The sequence below is a fragment of the Crocuta crocuta genome, unplaced genomic scaffold, assembly GCF_008692635.1.
Source record: "Crocuta crocuta isolate KB4526 unplaced genomic scaffold, BGI_CrCroc_1.0 scaffold197, whole genome shotgun sequence".
NCBI lineage: Eukaryota > Metazoa > Chordata > Mammalia > Carnivora > Hyaenidae > Crocuta > Crocuta crocuta.
In genome coordinates this window covers 7572683-7591658 of record NW_027532002.1, presented here as the reverse complement: position 1 = coordinate 7591658, position 18976 = coordinate 7572683, and the positions used below count along the sequence as shown (strand labels likewise).

Below are 18976 nucleotides of genomic sequence, written 5' to 3'. Positions count from 1 at the left end.
CCCCCCTCCCTCTCAGAAAAAAAAAAAAAAATTAAAAAAAAAAAAAAAAAGAAGACCATGGGAGAAGGCAAGGGGAAAAATAGTTTCAACCAGAGAGGGCGCCAAACCCATAAGAGACTCTTAAATACAAAAAGCAAACTGAGGGTTGATGGGAGAAGGGAAAATGGGTGATGAGCTTTGAGGGGGGCACTGGGTGTTCGGATGAGCGCTGAGAGTTGTATGTAAGCGATGAATCACAGGAATCTATTCCCAAAACCAAGAGCACACTGTATACACTGTATGCTAGCTAACTTGACAATAAATTATATTTAAAAAATAATTAAAAAATAAAATTTCTTGGACCTTCAAAAACAAAACAAAACAAAATCACCAAGCGGAGCAATATTGTTTACCCAGATTGAGTTTAAGATTTTGAAAGAAACAACAAAAGCAGTTAAATGTATTTACTCTTGGATTCTGATTTAAAGTCTTGTTTTGTCCTTAGGAGAAACAGTTGGGGTTGGTCATGGAAGAGTATAATATTTATTTCTTTCTTTGTTTACATTGGACTTTAGTACATATTCTTCTTCCTTCTAGAAAGAATTTTGAACTACTAAATAATACAAATTAATGCAGTGCATTAAAAAAACATAGACCTCTTCTAAATAGCAAATTTTACCCAACTCTAAGAAGTTTAGTGTTTGACTACGGACAGTTGTCCTCTTTGGCAAAGCATACAGTATTTGGTGTCCCACCAAGGAAGCTTAATAATGATATACTTCCCGTAGTGAATGGATTTTGGAAGAAAATCAAAGGATACTTTGGAGCAGAAGAAAAAAAAAAAAAGAGGAAAAAGTAGCAGGCACTGAAATGGTACCAAGAAAAACAATCTATCTCCTACTTTAAAAAGATTCCCACTTGATGGGTTTGGTCCCATCAGTTAGTCAGACCAGAACTAAGTGGTGAGCTCACTTAATGTGGACACGTTGGGGAAAATGTCTCAATTCATACCCAGAGCTGCAACAGCTGCTTTGAAGGAGAAGCGCTCTGTAAATTCAGACAGCCCTGCCCCTGGTTAGCTGGGCTTCGTGCATGTGAAGACAGCAGTCCCAAGCACGCCCCTCAAACATGACAGCGTTCTGAAAGTCAGGCTGGACGTTGGGTGGAATGTGTCCCGGAAGAGAACAACTCCCCAGGGCTTGAACTGCCATCACCATTTCCACTTGACTTAGCAGTTGACACAGTTGGTTAACCATTTTGTTAGCCTCTGGTTAACCACTCATAGTTTGAAAACCTTACAGAAGTGGGCAAGTGGCTATCTATGATGTTCTCCATGTAAAAAGTAACCCTACAGGTTGCGATTCCTTCCTTATCTGCCACATCAAATCCAGACTCCCTCTTGCTAGCGTATGGAGAAAGGAAGAAGCCACTTGAGAATACCCTTTGGTGATGAATTTATCTGGAAACTAGGGTGGAATGGACAATTCTCTGAAAAAGGGAATTGAGCTTGTTTTGAGTTTGAGACAGTTTGACTCAATCTCGTATCCACTTCTCTTTTATAATGATTCTGCCTTATTGTAAATTAATAAATACAAACATTAGAGCACTTGGGTGGAGCATGGTTTTGACCTCCAACCAGAGCTGACTTTCTTTCTCTCTTTTTACTTTTCTCTAGGTCTTCTTCTCTTCCCTCTGCCCTTTTGCTTCCTTCCTGACTTATCCACCATGCTCTTTATTATCCACAGATTTCTTCTGAGCTGTAAGGTTGTACCACAAAGAACATCAGGTTCAAATCCCTTCTCTGTTTACCCAAAAAAATACAAAAACCCCAGTTCAAAGGTATACATGTACCCCGATGATTATACCAGCATTATTTTCAACAGCCAAATTATGGAAGCAGTCCAAGTGTCCATCGAATAATGAGTGGATACAGAAGATATGGTATACATACATACACACACATACCATGGAATATTATTCAGCTCTAAAAAAGAATAAAATCTTGCCATTTGCAATGACATGGATGGAGTTATAGTATTATGCTAAGTGAAATAAGTCAGAGAAAGACAAATACCCTATGATTTCACTCATATATGGAATTTGAGAAACAAAACAAATAAGCAAAGGGAAAATAAGAGAGAGAGGAGACAAGCCAAGAAACAGACTCCTAACTACTGAGAACAAACTGATGGTTTACCAGAGGGTAGGTGGGTGAGGGATGGCTGAAATAGGTAATGGGGATTAAGGAATGTCCTTGTCCGGATGAGCACCTGGTGATGTATAGAATCGTTGAATCACCATATTGTACACTTGAAACTAACAATGTATGTTAACTATGCTGGAGTTAAAATTTTTAAAAAGAGCTTTAACATCTACAGAAAATAAAATAAAAATAAAATAAAATAAAATAAAATAAAATAAAAATCTTAAAACAAAATAGGGGCACCTGGGTCACTCAGTTGGTTAAGCGTCCAACTTCAGCTCAGGTCATCATCTCGCAGTTCATGAGATCAAGCCCCACATTGGGTTCTGTGCTGAGAGCTCAGAGCCTGGAGCCTGCTTCAGATTCTGTGTCTCACTTTCTCTCTGCCCCTCTCCTGCTCACACTCTGTCTCTCTCTGTCTGTGTGTGTGTGTGTGTCTCTCTCTGTCTCTCTCTCTCAAAAATAAATAGACATTAAAAAAAAATTTTTTTTAATCCTTTCCCTGCACTGGATTCCAAGCAGATGGCTAAACATGTCTTCAAAGGAATTCCCTACATTTCCAGAACATGGGGAGTGATCTTTGTTACCTACTGCAGAGGCTTACTATCTGCAAAGTGCTTTGGTCTCTCTAGAAGGAAGGTACTGATTTAGGGCAAGTGACTACATTATTGTTAGTCCCTGGTGAGCAGTTGCTTAAAAGAAATTTGGAGACAGGAATGAAATTATTTGAGCTGGAAAAGAAGACAGATCATGAAAATGATATTTTAAGCTTGTTAGATAAATTCTTAGATAGGTCATTTTCAATTACTAAATCAACAAGAAAGCTTTCCACTTGGCATTTTTAGAATGGTACTCAGTTGTGACAATATGATTTAAAGAGATGGTGCCACATTTCACTCCCACTGCCACCACCCCCATTACTTGTGTTTAGGCAGTAAAATAGTAGATATAGATCTCTGGTTCATTGAATTGTATACCGTAGAGACAATAGAAACAAAGAGATAAAATGGTAACTTAGCAAGGGCCTATAAGTCCACCCCCAAAAATATGCCAAATAGTTCATGTATCCTATTGATCAGACGTCCTGAAACAAACAAACCAAACAAAACAAAAAAAGAAAGAAAGAAAGAAATAAAGGAAGAAAAGAAAAGAAAAACTTCAGAGAAAACTCTAAAACTAGAGAAGAGCACAGAATACTTGATATTTGTCAATACCTGGTTATGAAGGGGATTTTAAAAATGTTTGTGAGAACCAACATGATTTGGATGCACCTCAGCTCAGAAAGAAGTTGTTGTTCACTTTTTGGTTGGAGGTGCTCTCTCTGCACCATCATCTGCTCAGACCAAATTCACAAACTCTCCCTAAGCTTAACTTCCTTTACATACACAAGTGGCTACATTCTCCATGAAGTATAAATGGCTCCTCTTGGAAATGCCTTAAATGTAGACACACAGGGGCTAGAGAGGAGATGTGATGTGTTTTTGTGGCTTCCCCAAACCCAACTTTATTCTCTCTGGTGTGGTTTGCCTAAAATACCAAAGATTGTGCTATGAGACCTTTTGTTAGTGAAGATGCGTCTTCATTCTGAGTCTCTCATGGGTTTTTCCTGGTCTTCTCTGCTCAGCGAGACCAGCCAGCTCATAAATGGCATCAAAGATTCTTGATGTGTCCAGAGCTTTGAGGCTTTTGTGTCGTTCAAGGGCCACTGAGCTGAGCACCATATAGTCCAGATCATTCAGAGGCAGACCTGGGACTCTTTTTGAATGGTACAGTGGAGCCATCACAATTGGTTGATTTGGTTGCTGGTCCAGTGACTCTGGACCACCTTGCCAGGTTCCCAGTGGAGGTTAAGAAGCACTTTGAGAATCAGTTTATTACAACCTCCCTCTCTCCCCCCACTTCTTCCTCCTCCTCTCTTTGCATATCAGTGTTAACACACTTTAGGGAACTTGGGCAAGGGGTCAGATCTAGAGGCAATGGAGACATGCAGAACTAGAATGTACCATTATCACTTTATCAAGGAGAAAGACAGAATTGGACACACATAGAACATGCTAGATAGATTTGGGAATAGATACCAAGGGACAGGCCACCTTATATTTCATACAATCTATTACCTGTAATTAGAAACATCTAGAGAGTTCTGTGTACTCCAACAAGTTTGTGGTCCCCTTGGCCAGACACCTTATGTCTCTGACAAAGACAGTAGCACACATCTTGCCATCTTCCAACGACTGCAGTAAAGCTAGAGAATGACACTGTAGAACAGCTCTCTTGGACAAGTCTTCTCAGGACCAGGCAGAGGTGTGCCCATGAAGGCCCGTCTACTCCCCTGAGGGCCTTTTAGTCAGACTTTCAGACTCGGGAGTTCAAATATCTGAATTACTAAGAGATATCCTCTGGCGATTGAACAGGGACGAGGGGGACAGTGCCCACTCAACATAGCTGTCCTTGAGAAGGCCCGGGGCACGATCGGCTGGGGACCTGGTGACGTGGTGGTAACCAGCTGCTCCACCTGAGTAGCACATTGCCAAGGCCTGGACGTCCTGCCTCTGGCATCACAGCGACATTGTTCGTCATGATGGTCACCAAAAACTGCTGTACATTATAAAGGGTGTGGGTTATGTAACTAAAGTTGACTACTGTCCATCTTGCTTGGGATGAGAGGGAGTATCCCCATGAGGAGAAACCCTCTCTATCACTCCTCATTGCACCCCGTTTTGCCAAATAATTAGGTCACCCCATTCAGGAAGGGTCCTGGGATGCACGTGTGGACTGAAGCTTGCTGTGGGAACTTGAACTCTGAAGTCTCTGACTCCTGTGCAATTAAAACCCCAAACTTAATGTTGCATTAGCATGGATTTTCCATAGCGAGTCACAAATGCAAAGTTCTATGTTTCATATATATTTTTCTAACATATGTTACTGCCTATGTTTCTGATTAAAAGCTCGTCCAAAATAAAATAACAAAGGATTACTTTTTTCCAATAGAACTTTCTTCTTCCATAAAAGCTGGAAATAAGCCCTCACCTAAAATTACCCAGACTTGCAGGTGCTGGGTTTTGGGGGGTGAGGAGTGTTTGCTAGCAAGACAAAGGGCATTATTCTCCCTGCAACCACCACCAGAAGGTGTTCTTTCTGTGGAGAAAATTATAGGCCAGCGCTTCAAAGACATTCCATGGTTAGGCACCCCTCCTGGAGACTTACAGGCGGCAGGCAGGCAGGCCATCAACAAATATTTATTCTAAGCCCACTGTGGATTCAGCACCTTTAAAATTGCCAGGGCAAGCAGCCAGATAAGGCTGCAATATCTGTTACAGCCAAGTTAGTACCCCAGGTCATCCCATAGTGCCTAATGAGCTCAGTGACCCGAAAGGAGCAGGGAACCCGAAAACTATAATAAGGCAATATCTCACTTAGGTATGGGGATATTGATAGAATAAGAACAGGAGACCCAAGAAAAGGCTCTTTAATGAAAGCTGATACTTGACAAGTATCAGCCGCACCCCCCTCTCCTTTTAGCTCTCCCTTAACAGACACCCAGCCCCCATTCCTTGTGTGTACAGACTCTGCTACTACTACTACTACTGCCATCAGCACTATCACCTCTGCCAAGAAGCTAAACCCAGCTGGATTGATCAAATCATCAGATTTATTTTATTTTTTTAATTTTTTTTAATGTTTTATTTATTTCTGAGAGAGAGAGGCAGTGTGAGTAGGGGAGGGGCAGAGAGAGGGAGACAGAATCCGAAGCAGATTCCAGGCTCTGAGCCTTCAGCACAGAGCCCGACGCGGGGCTCGAACCCACAAACCGCAAGATCATGACCTGAGCTGAAGTCGGACTCTTAACCGACTGAGCCACCCAGGCGCCCCTCATCAGATTTATTTTAAAGTGAACACTTTTTCAAAATAGGATGTTCATCACAGTGTTATTACAGAGGCGGAAAAATGGTAACGGCATGTATATCCACCTGCCGAGAAGTAGGATATTCCCCTAGAGAAAATTCACCACCCGTTAGATGAGACGCTGAGATCTCTGAGAGAGGAGGCAGGACCACAGAGGACATGGACTTGTGTGGTACACCTCACGGCCCATGCAGAGGTAAACGAACAGGATTCTCACTCTCTTGCCTTCAGTTCTGGTCTAGTTGAATTGACGCAACTGAAAGTCACATCAGCTGTTTTGACGTGTGCGTTACATAATGGCGCTTTACAAAGTCACATGAAATTCCTGCAGCCTCTGTTATTCCACTAAGCTGCCTTTGGACAGTAACGGGGTTTTGTGTGTTTTGTTTTGTTTTGTTTTGTTTTGTTTTGTTGTTACCCAAGCATAAGATGTTACCTGATCCCTGTTAAATTTCTTTCTTTAGACTCCTTGATGCTAGTCTGCCAAAACCTTTTTGTATTTAATACTCTCCACCGGCTTTGAATTGTACACAGTTGATGGCTATGGCTTCTGTGTTTTCTCTGTAGTTTTAAGCCAGCTAGAAGATAACAGAGTTCTAAGAAAATAGAGGGTACCAATGTCTTGCAGAGGAGTCCAATTCCCTGAGACATAGACTAAAAATCTGGCAGTGACGGCAGCCATTCGAGGGCAAAATATCATTTTGGCTTTTATTACCCATAATGCGGTGTTTTACTTAAGGTGACATCAAATTGAATATTAGTAATTCTCAGATGAAATCAAGAATTTCTGTTGGCACCCTGTTAAAAGATTCTTATTTTTCTTTATTTTTAAAAGTTTTAGTTGACATACAGGTCTTATAAAACCATATAATCATGAAATTGTAAAATGTACATTTCGGTGGCATTTAGTACATTCAAAATATTGTGCAATCATCACCTTTATCTAGTTCCCGAACATTCTCTTGACTCCAAAAGAAAACTCTGTACCCATTAAGCCATTGCTTTTCAATCTCTCCTCCTCCCAGGCTGGGGCAACCACTGATCCGTTTTCTGACTCTGTGAATTTACCTATTCTAGCTATTTTGTTTAAAATGAATCATACAAGAGTTTTAGTGTCTGACTTCTTTTGTTAAACATAATGTTTTTGAGATTCATCCATGTTCTAGCATGTATCAGCATTTCATTCCTTTTAATGGGTGATTAATATTCCATTGTGCTTTATTATAAGTTTTAAAAATCAAAAATAAAACATATTTTAATGCTAAAAAATGTTTTTTAATAGCACATTTTCTTATTTTTCATCAGAAACTGGTTTAACCACCCAGAAAGCAACTCCACCCTGTTCCACTAATTATTCTGTATATCCTTATGGCTTATACATTTTCTTATCCATTATGTATCCCCATTCTGTACAGGAAGCATTTGAAACTCAAGGTGACTGCCCAGGGTGGTGGAGCCAAGTGTTTTAAACCAAGATTTCTCTCTCCAAGTCTTCTGTTCTTCTTTTGAAATCCTCTGAAACAATGACCTTCTTTCTTTAATTCTAGACATTCATACAACTCATTTCTCCAGTAGATTCCTACCTCTTCGCAGAGTTCAACTCAGATCCTTTCTCCGACAGAACAGGGAGCTCAGGATACTGCCCTCATTTGTTAGGCAGATTAAGGCACCAGAGCCCAAGCGATTTACTCACCTGAGGGCTGAAAGCCGTCTTATCGCAGAATTAAGACTGACTCCTGCTTTAAGAACATCAGTGTTCTGAAATTCACTAAAATGTACAGCCCCTTAAAATGCTCACCATCCTGCTGAACTGGAGTCAAAGAGATGCAGGGAAGTTGTACTTGAAATAAAATAATTCTCTAAGTGTGCATTAATTAATTTCGTTTAACAAGAATTTTTGAAGGCTCGCTTTTGCAAGACTGTAATTAATATATGATTTGGATATTAATCGGAGGAAGGCTGGCAGGGATATTGCTAAGGGGGTTGTTTGGCTTTTTAACCACCACAGTTTAACGTCTCATCGAGCACTTAAGTCTCTCTGCTTTACCTCATTTTAGAAGTTGTATCCACAAGTGAAAATGGGAGACTGAAATCAAACACCAAATCTTTTCCTTGCTTTTATGAAAACTGCTGATGTTCTGCTTTTCTCATTCTTGTGAGATTACCTTGCATCATTTTCCCGTGTACTAGAGCGTTCATTTATGATAGAATTCCTTTGTGTTTTTTACTAATTACATGATCTCTAATATTTTCAGAGTTAATATTTTTAATGACAACAATGCAGAGAGTATGAATATTCTTTCCTGCCAGACTTCATAGCATCTTGTCTTTCCCAGGTAACCTTTCCTTCCAACCTGGAAGCCTTATTTGAATTGTACTCACCAAACCAAACCTAAAGCAGACAAATAAATTACAAAACCATCAGAGCTGAGTTACACTGTGAAAGTTTTGAAGGAATCATATTTTATTCCAAGTGGTTAAGCCAGGTATAATTTTAGCTAATTATCTTAATGGAAACCCTGAAATAAATGTGGATTTTAAGATCCAGTAAGCCATCAGAGTTCCATAGTCATTTTCAATGGACATTTTGAAGCCCCAACGTGAATCTGGACATGAAAACTATTTCCATCTTGGCAAAATAAAGCTGAAAGTGTATGTTACTGACCCATGGCACTATGTGACAGATCTCTTTCTGCCCATTCCTGCCTCTTCTCAAGTTTGGGAAGCATTTTGGGATCCAAACTGGTCAGGTATAGGCATAAAATTCAGTGGATAAATATGAGGGTTTTTTTTTTTAATTTGGGGGGCTTTTTTTGTTTGTTTGTTCTTTACTAATTCAGAGACCTAAAATCAGAACTCCTTGATACCTAGAGCAAGTTAGTAGTCATTGATATTGCAAGTGTACCTCCAGCGAAGGCATCCAGTCTCACACCATTGACCATTGGGACCATTCAGAAGCCTGTGCTGACCCATCTCACCTGATCATTGATGCCTGGGGAAGAGAAAAAGAAGAAGAAATTACATACATTTCGAGCCATACGTTGGGGGAGGCCACTGATAGCAATTATCCTGTATTGAAAAGGAAATACAAACAGGGATTTTGCCGTTTTTATACAGACAGTCTCTTACTTGTGGTCAACTCAGCAACACTACATTTTGATGTTATCACATTCTTTTCTGGAACAAAACCCAACAGCCGTTTTTAATGAAAACCTTTCTCCAAAGAATGCTCCGACCTTCCCCCCCACCCCCAGCTGAATTTCAAATAATGTTTAATTCGGCTTGGCTTTCAGAGTCTGTAAAACATAAGCAATCAGCTGCGCAGAAGATGGAGAAGAAATGTTTTTACAGTTCCACAAATGTTTCTAATTGGCAAGAGCGAGTTGTTAATGGGAGAGAAATTGCCTGTGGTGGGTGCGGGTGGGTGTGTCACGTGCGCGTGTGCTCACGCAGGCCCACAGGCATATACCCATGCGGCGGTAATGGCGCATGCGCCTACCTGGACTTCCCGAGGTGCGAGCCGCACTGCGCAACTGCCCGAGGCTGGACGTGGAAAAGGGGGCGTGGCTGAGCCTTGGTGGCCAAGCGGAGGAAGGGACCAGGTAGATATCTCGTTATACACCCGGGACTCAGATCCTGGGCAGCAGGCCCACCACTCTCCCGTTGGGAACAGTGAACAAGGATCTTGTAAAATACACAGACCGAAGGCAAATGACCCTTATTGACTGAAACCAGCTGTGTCAGGCTCTCCCTGTCTCTCCTGATTTGCTCTCTCAAATAAATGGATGAGGTAGAGGACGATAGAAAGTACACAGCATCATTTTTTTTTTCTTTCCTGCAGTCACACCTCAGTAAGAGCCCTGGATTTTATAGCTGAAAAATATATGTTTATTTGCTCATCAATTTTCCTCTTTCTCCCTTGCCTTTTCTTGGCATCGGGTGGAATGTTATTTAAAACAAGACACAGTTCAGCTTCAAAAAGAAAAATCATTCTGCAGAATACAGCTTGGACTCATTTAATGGTGATTTATCATCCCTAAAAGAGTGGGGTACAAATATCTATATTTGGTGTATTTTAATGATTTACAGTGTCGTGATTCGTGTTGGTACCAGGACGCAGGGAAGCAGTAGGCTCTTTTAAACTTTGAGAAGTGCCCGATAATCATTTATCGGCATGGCTCTCCTTCAAGGTGACACAGGCTGGTTCTTGGAGGGTGGACTCAACCCCAAGGCCTGCGGGTCTCTTAGGGGTGCTTTAGAGTCTTCATTTCCTTGCTGAAGTGTGTTTTCTCTCCAGAGCTTTGAAAAAGTTTTGTTTTCTGCATCTCCCATTTCCTTCAGGTAGTGGGCAAATGATGGTGTGCCTAAGACAGTGCCTGGCACATAGGAGAGGCTTCATAAATATTTGTTGAGGGAATAAATGGTTAAATGGAACATTGTAAGCCTTACTAGTATTATTGCCTTGGCGTGAAACGTGCAAGAATAGCCTTGAGGCAATCAAGCAATTTTCCTTAACAGGACAAGCTAATTATTGGAGAGATGAAGATCTGGTGCATAGTATTTATTTGTTAGGCTCCATTTGCTCCTAATTAAAGGTGGAAGAGTTGTTTGTAGCATTGAAGGGATAACATAGTGACCCACTACTAAACAGCTCTTCAATTTTCCATACTACTTTTTCGGGGAAAACATATCAAGAGAGAGTTGATGCACCCTCCTTTTGTTTATGTTTTATTTTTTGTTCTGTTTCACTTTTGGAAGGACAGGCAGGGTGTGGAATGGGCAGCTATTTTGACAGTACTTCCACAGTCCATCTGCCTACATGACTTCTGCAGTCTTTTTTTGCTGACTTTGGTTGACTGATGAAATCTTCTTCCCATACAGATAGCACCAGCAGTGACTCAGGATGAAAACGCTACATCCTCTTTTGCCTCAGAAAGTTTCTTTTATTCATTCATTCATTCATCCATCTGTACATTCATTCCAAAAATACCAATTTAGTGCTTAATATGTACCAGGCTCCGTGCTAACGCTATGGATTTAACACTGAGCAAAATCCAGCGTGGTTCCTGCGCTCATGAAACTTACAGTCTGGGGTGGTGGATGGATATGAATTGAATAATCATACTAAAAATCAAAGCTACAAACTGAATTCTAAAATGAGGAATCTGGTCTATTGGTACCATGTAATAACAGGAATTGATTTTGACCAGGAGACCAGGGGACCAGGGGAAATTTTGCTAAGGAGAAGCCGGGAGCTAAGAAAGGGGAAGAGCATTTCAGGTAAGAGGACCATCAAATGCAAAGGCCTTTGTGGCCTGTGTTGGAAGAGCAAGAGCTGATGGGAAAGCATGGCCACACTCAGTGTCAGTGCATACCCTGTATCATCCTCTGAACATTAGAAAGACAAAAGGATCATAATAACCTTTAACGTTAGGAAGTGGGGCAGAAAGGACACATGTACTTTTTCACATCTGCATTTCTGGGGGACAGGGCGGGGGAAAGACAAGTATACATTCTTCACAAATGTAACAAGGGAGGTGATCGTGCTAATTCCACGATCCTTTGCTGCACTGGAGCTTCCTAGAAATTCTCACCATTCACCCTTCCATCTGTCAAGTTTCAGAAAGAGTATATCCCAGATCTGCAGTAGTGTGCTGAGTAACCATACACTGGGCCATGCAGCAATGGTACTTTGTCTCGTCATTTTATGGCAGGCCTATCTCTTCTTTCTGCCTTTCTTTTGTTGATAAGGAGGTGGCATAACATAGTTGATAACTATGTTTTTGGCAAGTGTGCATGGTATGCCTTCTGGCACCTTCTTTCTCGGTTTAGAGAACAGGCTCTGGAGGTAGCATACCTCTATACCTCTGCAGTGGCGTGAGCTTGGGCAAGTGGCTTGGCCTCTCTGTTAGCCTTGCAGGACTGTTCTGAGGATTAGGTGAGTTAATGCTTGTAAAACATCGAATGGGGAGTGGCATGAAATGGGTGCTCAATTAATGCCAGCCATTGTTATTAGCTATTTTTAATGATATAGAAAGGTGTCGGGGTGCCTGGGTGGCTCAGTCGGTTGAGCATCCAACTTCAGTTCAGGTCATGATCTCACGGTTCGTGGGTTCAAGCACTGCCTCAGGCTCTGTGCTGACAGCTCAGAGCCTGGAGCCTGTTTCAGATTCTGTGTCTCCCTCTCTCTCTGAACCTCCTCTGCTCACGCTGTCTCAGAAATAAATGAAACATTAAAAAAAAGAAAAGAAAGAAAGGTGTCGAAGATATACCGTTAAAGAGAACAAAGGCAAGTTACTTGGGGCTGGGGCTTAGAGGGGAACGAGTAGGCAGGTGTCTTTTACTTTTTCACCTCATATTCTTATAGCAGTTGATTTTCTTTTTTACAACATGGCTATATGTTTTTATAATAATGAAACTACAAAGAATAGTTGAGAAAGTTTATCAAGACTACCCAATATGTAGTAAAAATACAAAACAAAACAAAAAACTGTGGTTTCAATATAGTCTTTTTCATAATTTTCTTCACACTTAAGTTTGGAGATGTCATATAGAAACTTTTCTTGGGATAAAGAAACATGTATCTGAAGTCCAGAAATTCATTTTATTTTTTACTTCTTTTTTAAAAAGAGTTTTTTTAATGTTTATTTACTTTTGAGAGAGACAGAGGGTGAATGGGGGAGGGGCAGAGAGAGAGGGAGACACAGAATCCAAAAATCTGAAGCAGGCAGGCTCCAGGCTCTGAGCTGGCAGCACAGAGCCCAATGCAGGGCTCGAACTCATAAACTGTGAGATCATACCCTGAAGTCAGACACTTAACTGACTGAGCCACCCAGGTGGCCCTCACTTCTTACACTAATGTTACACTATTTAGTCTACTTGTTCCTCTGTCTCCACATATGCAAACAGAGAGTTGTCTGGAATGCCATTCACCCACCAGATATAAAGAATGCATTTTGCTCATTGGTTACTGACTTCATTGTACTTTCAAGCATCACTTAAATGTTTTATAATGAGCATTGTTATTAAAATAATGAAATCATTTCTAAAAATTGGAGACGAGGAGTATTAGTTCACTTTTCTGTTTAGTAATAAATACAATGCCCAGCATCTAATCTTTCCCAGAGAGTCAGGAAGCTTAACTTCTTCAGGATTAATATGATGGAAGTCAGTAGCTGGTACTCTTGAAAGAGGAAGCAGGTATGCTTAGTGGTTACTGAGTCTGGATGTAGGAAATGTTTTCTATGATTATCTAATATTAAGATCTAAGTCCATCACATACTGCACCCCCCCTTGTATTTTTCTTTTACAAGTGGAGGCTCTTTGGGTTTACCTAAAGATTTTAATGAATTCAATTGGCATTTATCAATAGCTTACTCTAACCAGTTGAGAATCATTAATATTATACAGGGCTGGAGCATGGTTAGTTTGACCCTCGTTTAAATATAACTCTTCCTTTTCACAGTGACTGCACACCACCATCATTAATCTGATAAAATCACAAATCAGGGGAGAACTTCAGTCCCCTAGCAAATACTTCATGAAGCCAGTGTGAGCTTGTCAACCAGACTGTCCTCCCTACAAAAGATACATCTCTAAGGAATCACTATATTATACAGTGCTTAGCACATCGTACCCCTCAGGATATGATGATCAGTGCCTGTGTACAAGAAAGGGCAATTTTGGAGAAACTGTGACTAAGCTGATTACCAACGAACTGATTCTTTAAATCAGGGCGGGCAAACGATGGCCCTTGGGCCAAATCTGGCCCAGTGCCTAATTGTGCATGCACATGAGCTAAAAATGGCTTTTACATTTTTGAATGATGAAAAATCAAAAGTTGAGTAGCATGTGAAAATTATATGGAATTCAACTTCCTGTCCCTAAATAAAGCTGTAGTAGGACACAGCATGCTCATTCATTTACATACCATCTATCGCTGCTTTTGCACTAAATGGGCAAAATTGAGTAGTTGCGACCAAGACTGTAAGGCATGCAGTGGTGAATATGTTTACTGTCTGACTCTTTATAGAAGCAGTTTGCTGACCCCTGGTTTAGATTCAGGTAGAAGTTATTTGTGTACATGACTGTTTGCTTGTGAACGGACAATGCTTTGGGGTTAGAAATACGACTGCTGATGTTGCCATCAAAGAAACTATAGAATGCAAAACTCCAAATGTTTCCACTTTACTCCCTTCTTTCCCAAAGACCGGAAGAAAGTTATTGTGTGTGAAACATTAGATGATCGGGAGGGACTATGAGAAATATCATGGTAACAAATGGAGAAGATCTACATATTGCCTTTAAGAGTTATATCATGAATTTCATTGGGAGCCCTAAAATAATGTCTGTACCATTCCTGTATTCTGAAATTTGAAGCCTTTGCCTGTTTGTACTTGAGAAGTCTTTTGAGAGGAAGAAATCTTTTATTCTTGTGACTCTTATGAAACACAGCACCATATCAGATGAGCCCTTTGTTCGGTGCCATTGTTGTATTGATTGGTTTTATTTGGTTTATACTTCCATTCAGCTGCTAATAGGATATGATGAATAATCGATAGCCAGGAATTAATAAGAAATGCCTTTGAGTAGATGGTCTAAATCCTGACAGGGTATCCTGCTCATTTGCTGTGACTGTTGAATTAACATATACAGCTGACATTGGCCCTCCTACCTACTATAATATATGTGAAAATTTGAAATTGATATAAGCCATACTGCCAGCAAATAAAAAATTGTTAATAATAGTACCATGACCTATTATAGAATTGAAAATATGAGTCATTTTGATTCAAAATTCCTATTCTGGTACATGACTAACCTCAGCTGTCCCTCTTGTTTCGTTCTGTTTCAGAGGTTGAAGGCTGCCTTGACTCACCACCCTGCCGCCATGTCAAATGGGAATATGAACACCATGGGACACATGATGGAAATGATGGGCTCCCGGCAGGACCAGACGCCACACCATCACATGCACTCGCATCCGCATCAGCACCAGACACTGCCAGCCCATCACCCCTACCCGCACCAGCACCAGCACCCAGCACACCATCCTCACCCTCAACCCCATCACCAGCAGAACCACCCACATCATCACTCCCACCTTCACGCACACCCCGCACATCACCAGAGCTCGCCACACCCACCCCTGCACTCCGGCAACCAAGCACAGGTAGACCCTTTCCATGATCTCTTTCCCCATTGTTGTTATCCGTGCAAGCTCTAACGCGGGGGCTCGTTGGCAGCAACCTTGTTTGACGAATCTGGTGTTCTGCCTGACACTCTGGGGAGCTCTGTTCATTTCTTAGGAGGTAATGATAACCTGCAAGACCTCCCAGACCATAGTTTCCAGAAATGATATGGTAAATATTAGGCCTCGTCGCCGGGGGCAAATGTAAACTTCATGTTACAAAGTTAAACTCTAAAAGAAGTGATACCGATGGGAGGATTAGGAAGAATTTCAGCAGGTAAAGAAAGATTTGAATACAGAATGAAAAAAGTAAGTTAGTTCCAGCCGTGGCTTTAGCTGCAGTTCTTTAGGACATTAGACACTCAGTTTCGTCACCTGTAAAATGAAAGTTAAATACCATGGGCAGTCTTCTGAATAACACCAAATGCTAAAAATCTAAAGAATAACAATTCCAGACAGACAAAGAAGCTCGGTAATGGATGTTAGGGTGTAAGGTGCTGTGTAAATGATGAACAGAGGTGACTCATCCCACCTAATGTGAAATGCGTTGGAGGGAGTAGTCAGAGAGAGCCAAGCTCAGTAGATGATTGGTTCTAGAGACAGGCCAAATCCCAGGGGTGGAGAGTCACCAGAAGTGGCTAGAAAGAAAGCCAGCATTTAGACTCAACTGAAAGAGGGTTGGGGGGACCAGGCAGACATTATGTCACCCCAGCCCAAGAAGAGAGGCGGGTCCATGTACCCGAGTAAGTTTTGTTAAGTGGACGAAGGGTACATCTAGGAGAATTGCTAGTCCTAGACACTCTGGATCTTCAAGCAGGATGACGTTTGTCAGTCCCCTCCACCCATCCCACACTGCCAGGTTCTAACCAGCTGGGTCAAAGTGGTGTTGGGAACTTGGGATCGCCGATTAACATTCATTCACCGTCTCCTCCATCGTCCGCCTCTGGATCTCACGCTAGGCAGTTTTTGAGCTCTTGAACCCATTCCTCTAACACACACCAAACTTGGACAGCCATCGGCAAAATGGGTCATTCACAAGCAACTCTCTGATCTATTCATTAGATGAGCTTATTCGTTAGGTAAGCTTACATTTGCAAAGGTAGTTAGAGGAATTCTATATAGCAAGTCAGAGTGTAGGCTTTGGAGTGAGAAATCTGTCATTCTTTTCCTAACTTATATGCTGTGTGACTGTGGTCAGTGACCAAACTCCCTAAGCCTCAGTTGTCTCATCTGTAAAATGGGGTAATAATAGACTAAACTCAAAGATTCCTAACAGTATTAATAGAATGCCTGTAAAGCCCTCAGCAGTTTTCAATACATATCAGCCATGGTTAATTCCAAGCTGAAGTAATATGATTGACGTTTAGCAAGTGGTTGGGCAATAAAATGCTGTGCAAACCACCTTTATAGTCAAATGTGATAGTAGGGAATGGAAGCATTAGAAGGGAGAAGGAAAACTCCCAAGTTCAAAGAAGGCAAATAAATTCACATAAACGCGTACTTATATTTTCAAGGAAAAGGATAGCATTAAATTTTGGTTGCCTTTGTCTGGCAAGTTACTTCACAGACAAGTTTAACAGTTGAATATAAAAGCCATTCATTAGCTAATTACCAATTAGCCAATTGCCCTCCATTTCAAGTCAGTAAGTGGCCAACTGTATATGCAATTAGTTAATTGCTATTATAATTAGCTGCACAAACAGTTGCTTTTTAATCCCATACTAAAGAGAAAGAGTACAGGTTGGTCTTGTTAAAATTTAAACAAGATCATTTAGACAGTACTCAAAATGCCACTCTTAAATTGTATTAACTTGGCTGATATACTGAGACCTTGTCATATTGCTTAACTGTATGATTATTAGAGCGTTAGGAACAGAAGTTCATTAAGGTTCTTCTGACTCTGAGATCCTAAGATGACTTGGGATAAATTTGTCTTTATGAAATAACAATACATCATTTTTATCAAAAGTTTCAGAGCATCTGTACCAACAGAATTCTATTTCAAAATAAAATAAGTAACAGTAGTTAGCAGGGACACAAATTCTGGGCTCAGGGGTGCATTTGCAATTTCTCCGGGCTTCTCAGGATTCTCTTGCATATAAAGATGTGATTTTAGAGTCCTGGTGTCATACCTCAGTCACCAGGAATTTCTCTTATCCAAATTACACTTTGAACCCTGAACCCGGACTGAGCCTAAAACCACCACATAGCTCACTCCTTTGGGTTAAAGGCACAGAAAGACTGTCAGAGATAAAGGTTGGTTGAAGTTGGGGTAGGAGAATATAGTATCGAAGGAGAGGTCTCGGCTATGGAGATTCAAACCCAGTTTTGCCTACTTGAGAATCTTGTCCAGGGCTGACAATTAGAAATCACGAATTCATAAAAAGATGGTAGGGGCCAAAATAGCCAAGTTCGGGATGTCCTTTCTGATGCTTTGCTTTGAGGTGGTTAGCTTAGCCTAGCAGTCAGCATCTAAAATGACAAGGCTAACCCTTTGCCAATAACAAGGATTACATCTTCACCAGCCACGCTGGTGAGTAAGACCCTAGACAGTTAATTTTTGTTGTTACTTCTCTGTGATTGGGAGGAAAGGAATCACCAATAAGCACTTTTGGAAAATGTCTTTGGTTTAGATAAAATCACTGAGATGCAGTCCAACTTCAATCGTGAGCCTGATTCTTTTACAGTGAGCCGTATAAGATATGATAGAGTTTTAAGATGAAAATATATCACTTTCAGTCTGCTGCTGTCAACCAGTAGTCCTTATTAGCGCGATGACACTCATTCATATTGGTTTCAATCGTAGAATCGGAATGTGGTAGAAAAGGTTGCTGCGTCTCCTTTTGAAAACTTTTTTGCCTGTTATTTCTGTAGATTAAATGTCTCTTGTAAAACAACTTTATAGATATTACAGCCATGAGCCTGAGTGACTGAGAAATGAGAAGGGGGTGGGGGGAACACCCTTTTCAGAGAACGAAGTCGGGGAAGGAGTGTAGTGCATTAGGGAAAGCATTAGGTGTCCAGAGGTATAGAGGCTCCGTCGTGGAAATTTCCCTCCGTGCTGTGTGTCTGCCTCATGAAGGGAAATAAAGCTGTAGGGACAGGAGTCTCCAAAACTGTAGATTCTGCAGAGCCCCATGCAGATCTCAGCAGGAATCCATAAGTAGAGTAAAAGTGTTTTATAAAGTGCTCCCAGGGTTTCCCTACAACGCAAGTATATTCTCAGCCTTCTCTGCCTGTTGCACAGACAGGGTGTATTTAGCACTCAGCGCTCCTCCGGGCACCTGGAAAAGCCTGTCTGAGGCCGAGCTCCAGGGAACAAGTAGGCCTATCTGGGGTTTGCCGGTCCAGCGAGGCCTTTGCATTAAGAACTCTGAAATGGTGAAAATGGGGTTTCATCTGCTTTCTGGGATCCACAGTGCTCTTTCGATCGGAGGCGCAGTGGTGGTGATATCCCAAAGATGTGTCCTAGGGACATGATTTTAACACCAGGAGAATGAAAGGCGCTCCCAGCCTGCCCAGAAGGAGTTCTCTGCAGATGGTACAAAAGACCCATCGGTATGGTGACAATAACCGTCATCTCTCTGTTGTCACCTGTAGCCCTGCAGTGGCATTTTACTCCTTTAAAACGCACCTTAAATGAGACAGGCTTAACATCTGAAGGAGACCAAAAAAAAAAAAAAAAAAGGGTTTCCCCT

At 41.3% G+C, this 18976-nt stretch overlaps 1 protein-coding gene across 6 annotated transcripts in view; it reads left to right on the top strand.

Annotated features, from left to right (window-relative positions):
- The window catches only part of CREB5 (cAMP responsive element binding protein 5), a 492421-nt gene that overhangs the window by 457238 nt on the left and 16207 nt on the right, over window positions 1–18976 (top strand). For all 6 annotated transcript variants that reach the window (XM_077775424.1, XM_077775422.1, XM_077775423.1 and 3 more), the window contains one exon: window positions 14943–15260. In XM_077775424.1, the coding sequence (XP_077631550.1) occupies window positions 14943–15260 (318 nt within the window). The remainder of the gene's footprint in view (window positions 1–14942; window positions 15261–18976) is intronic.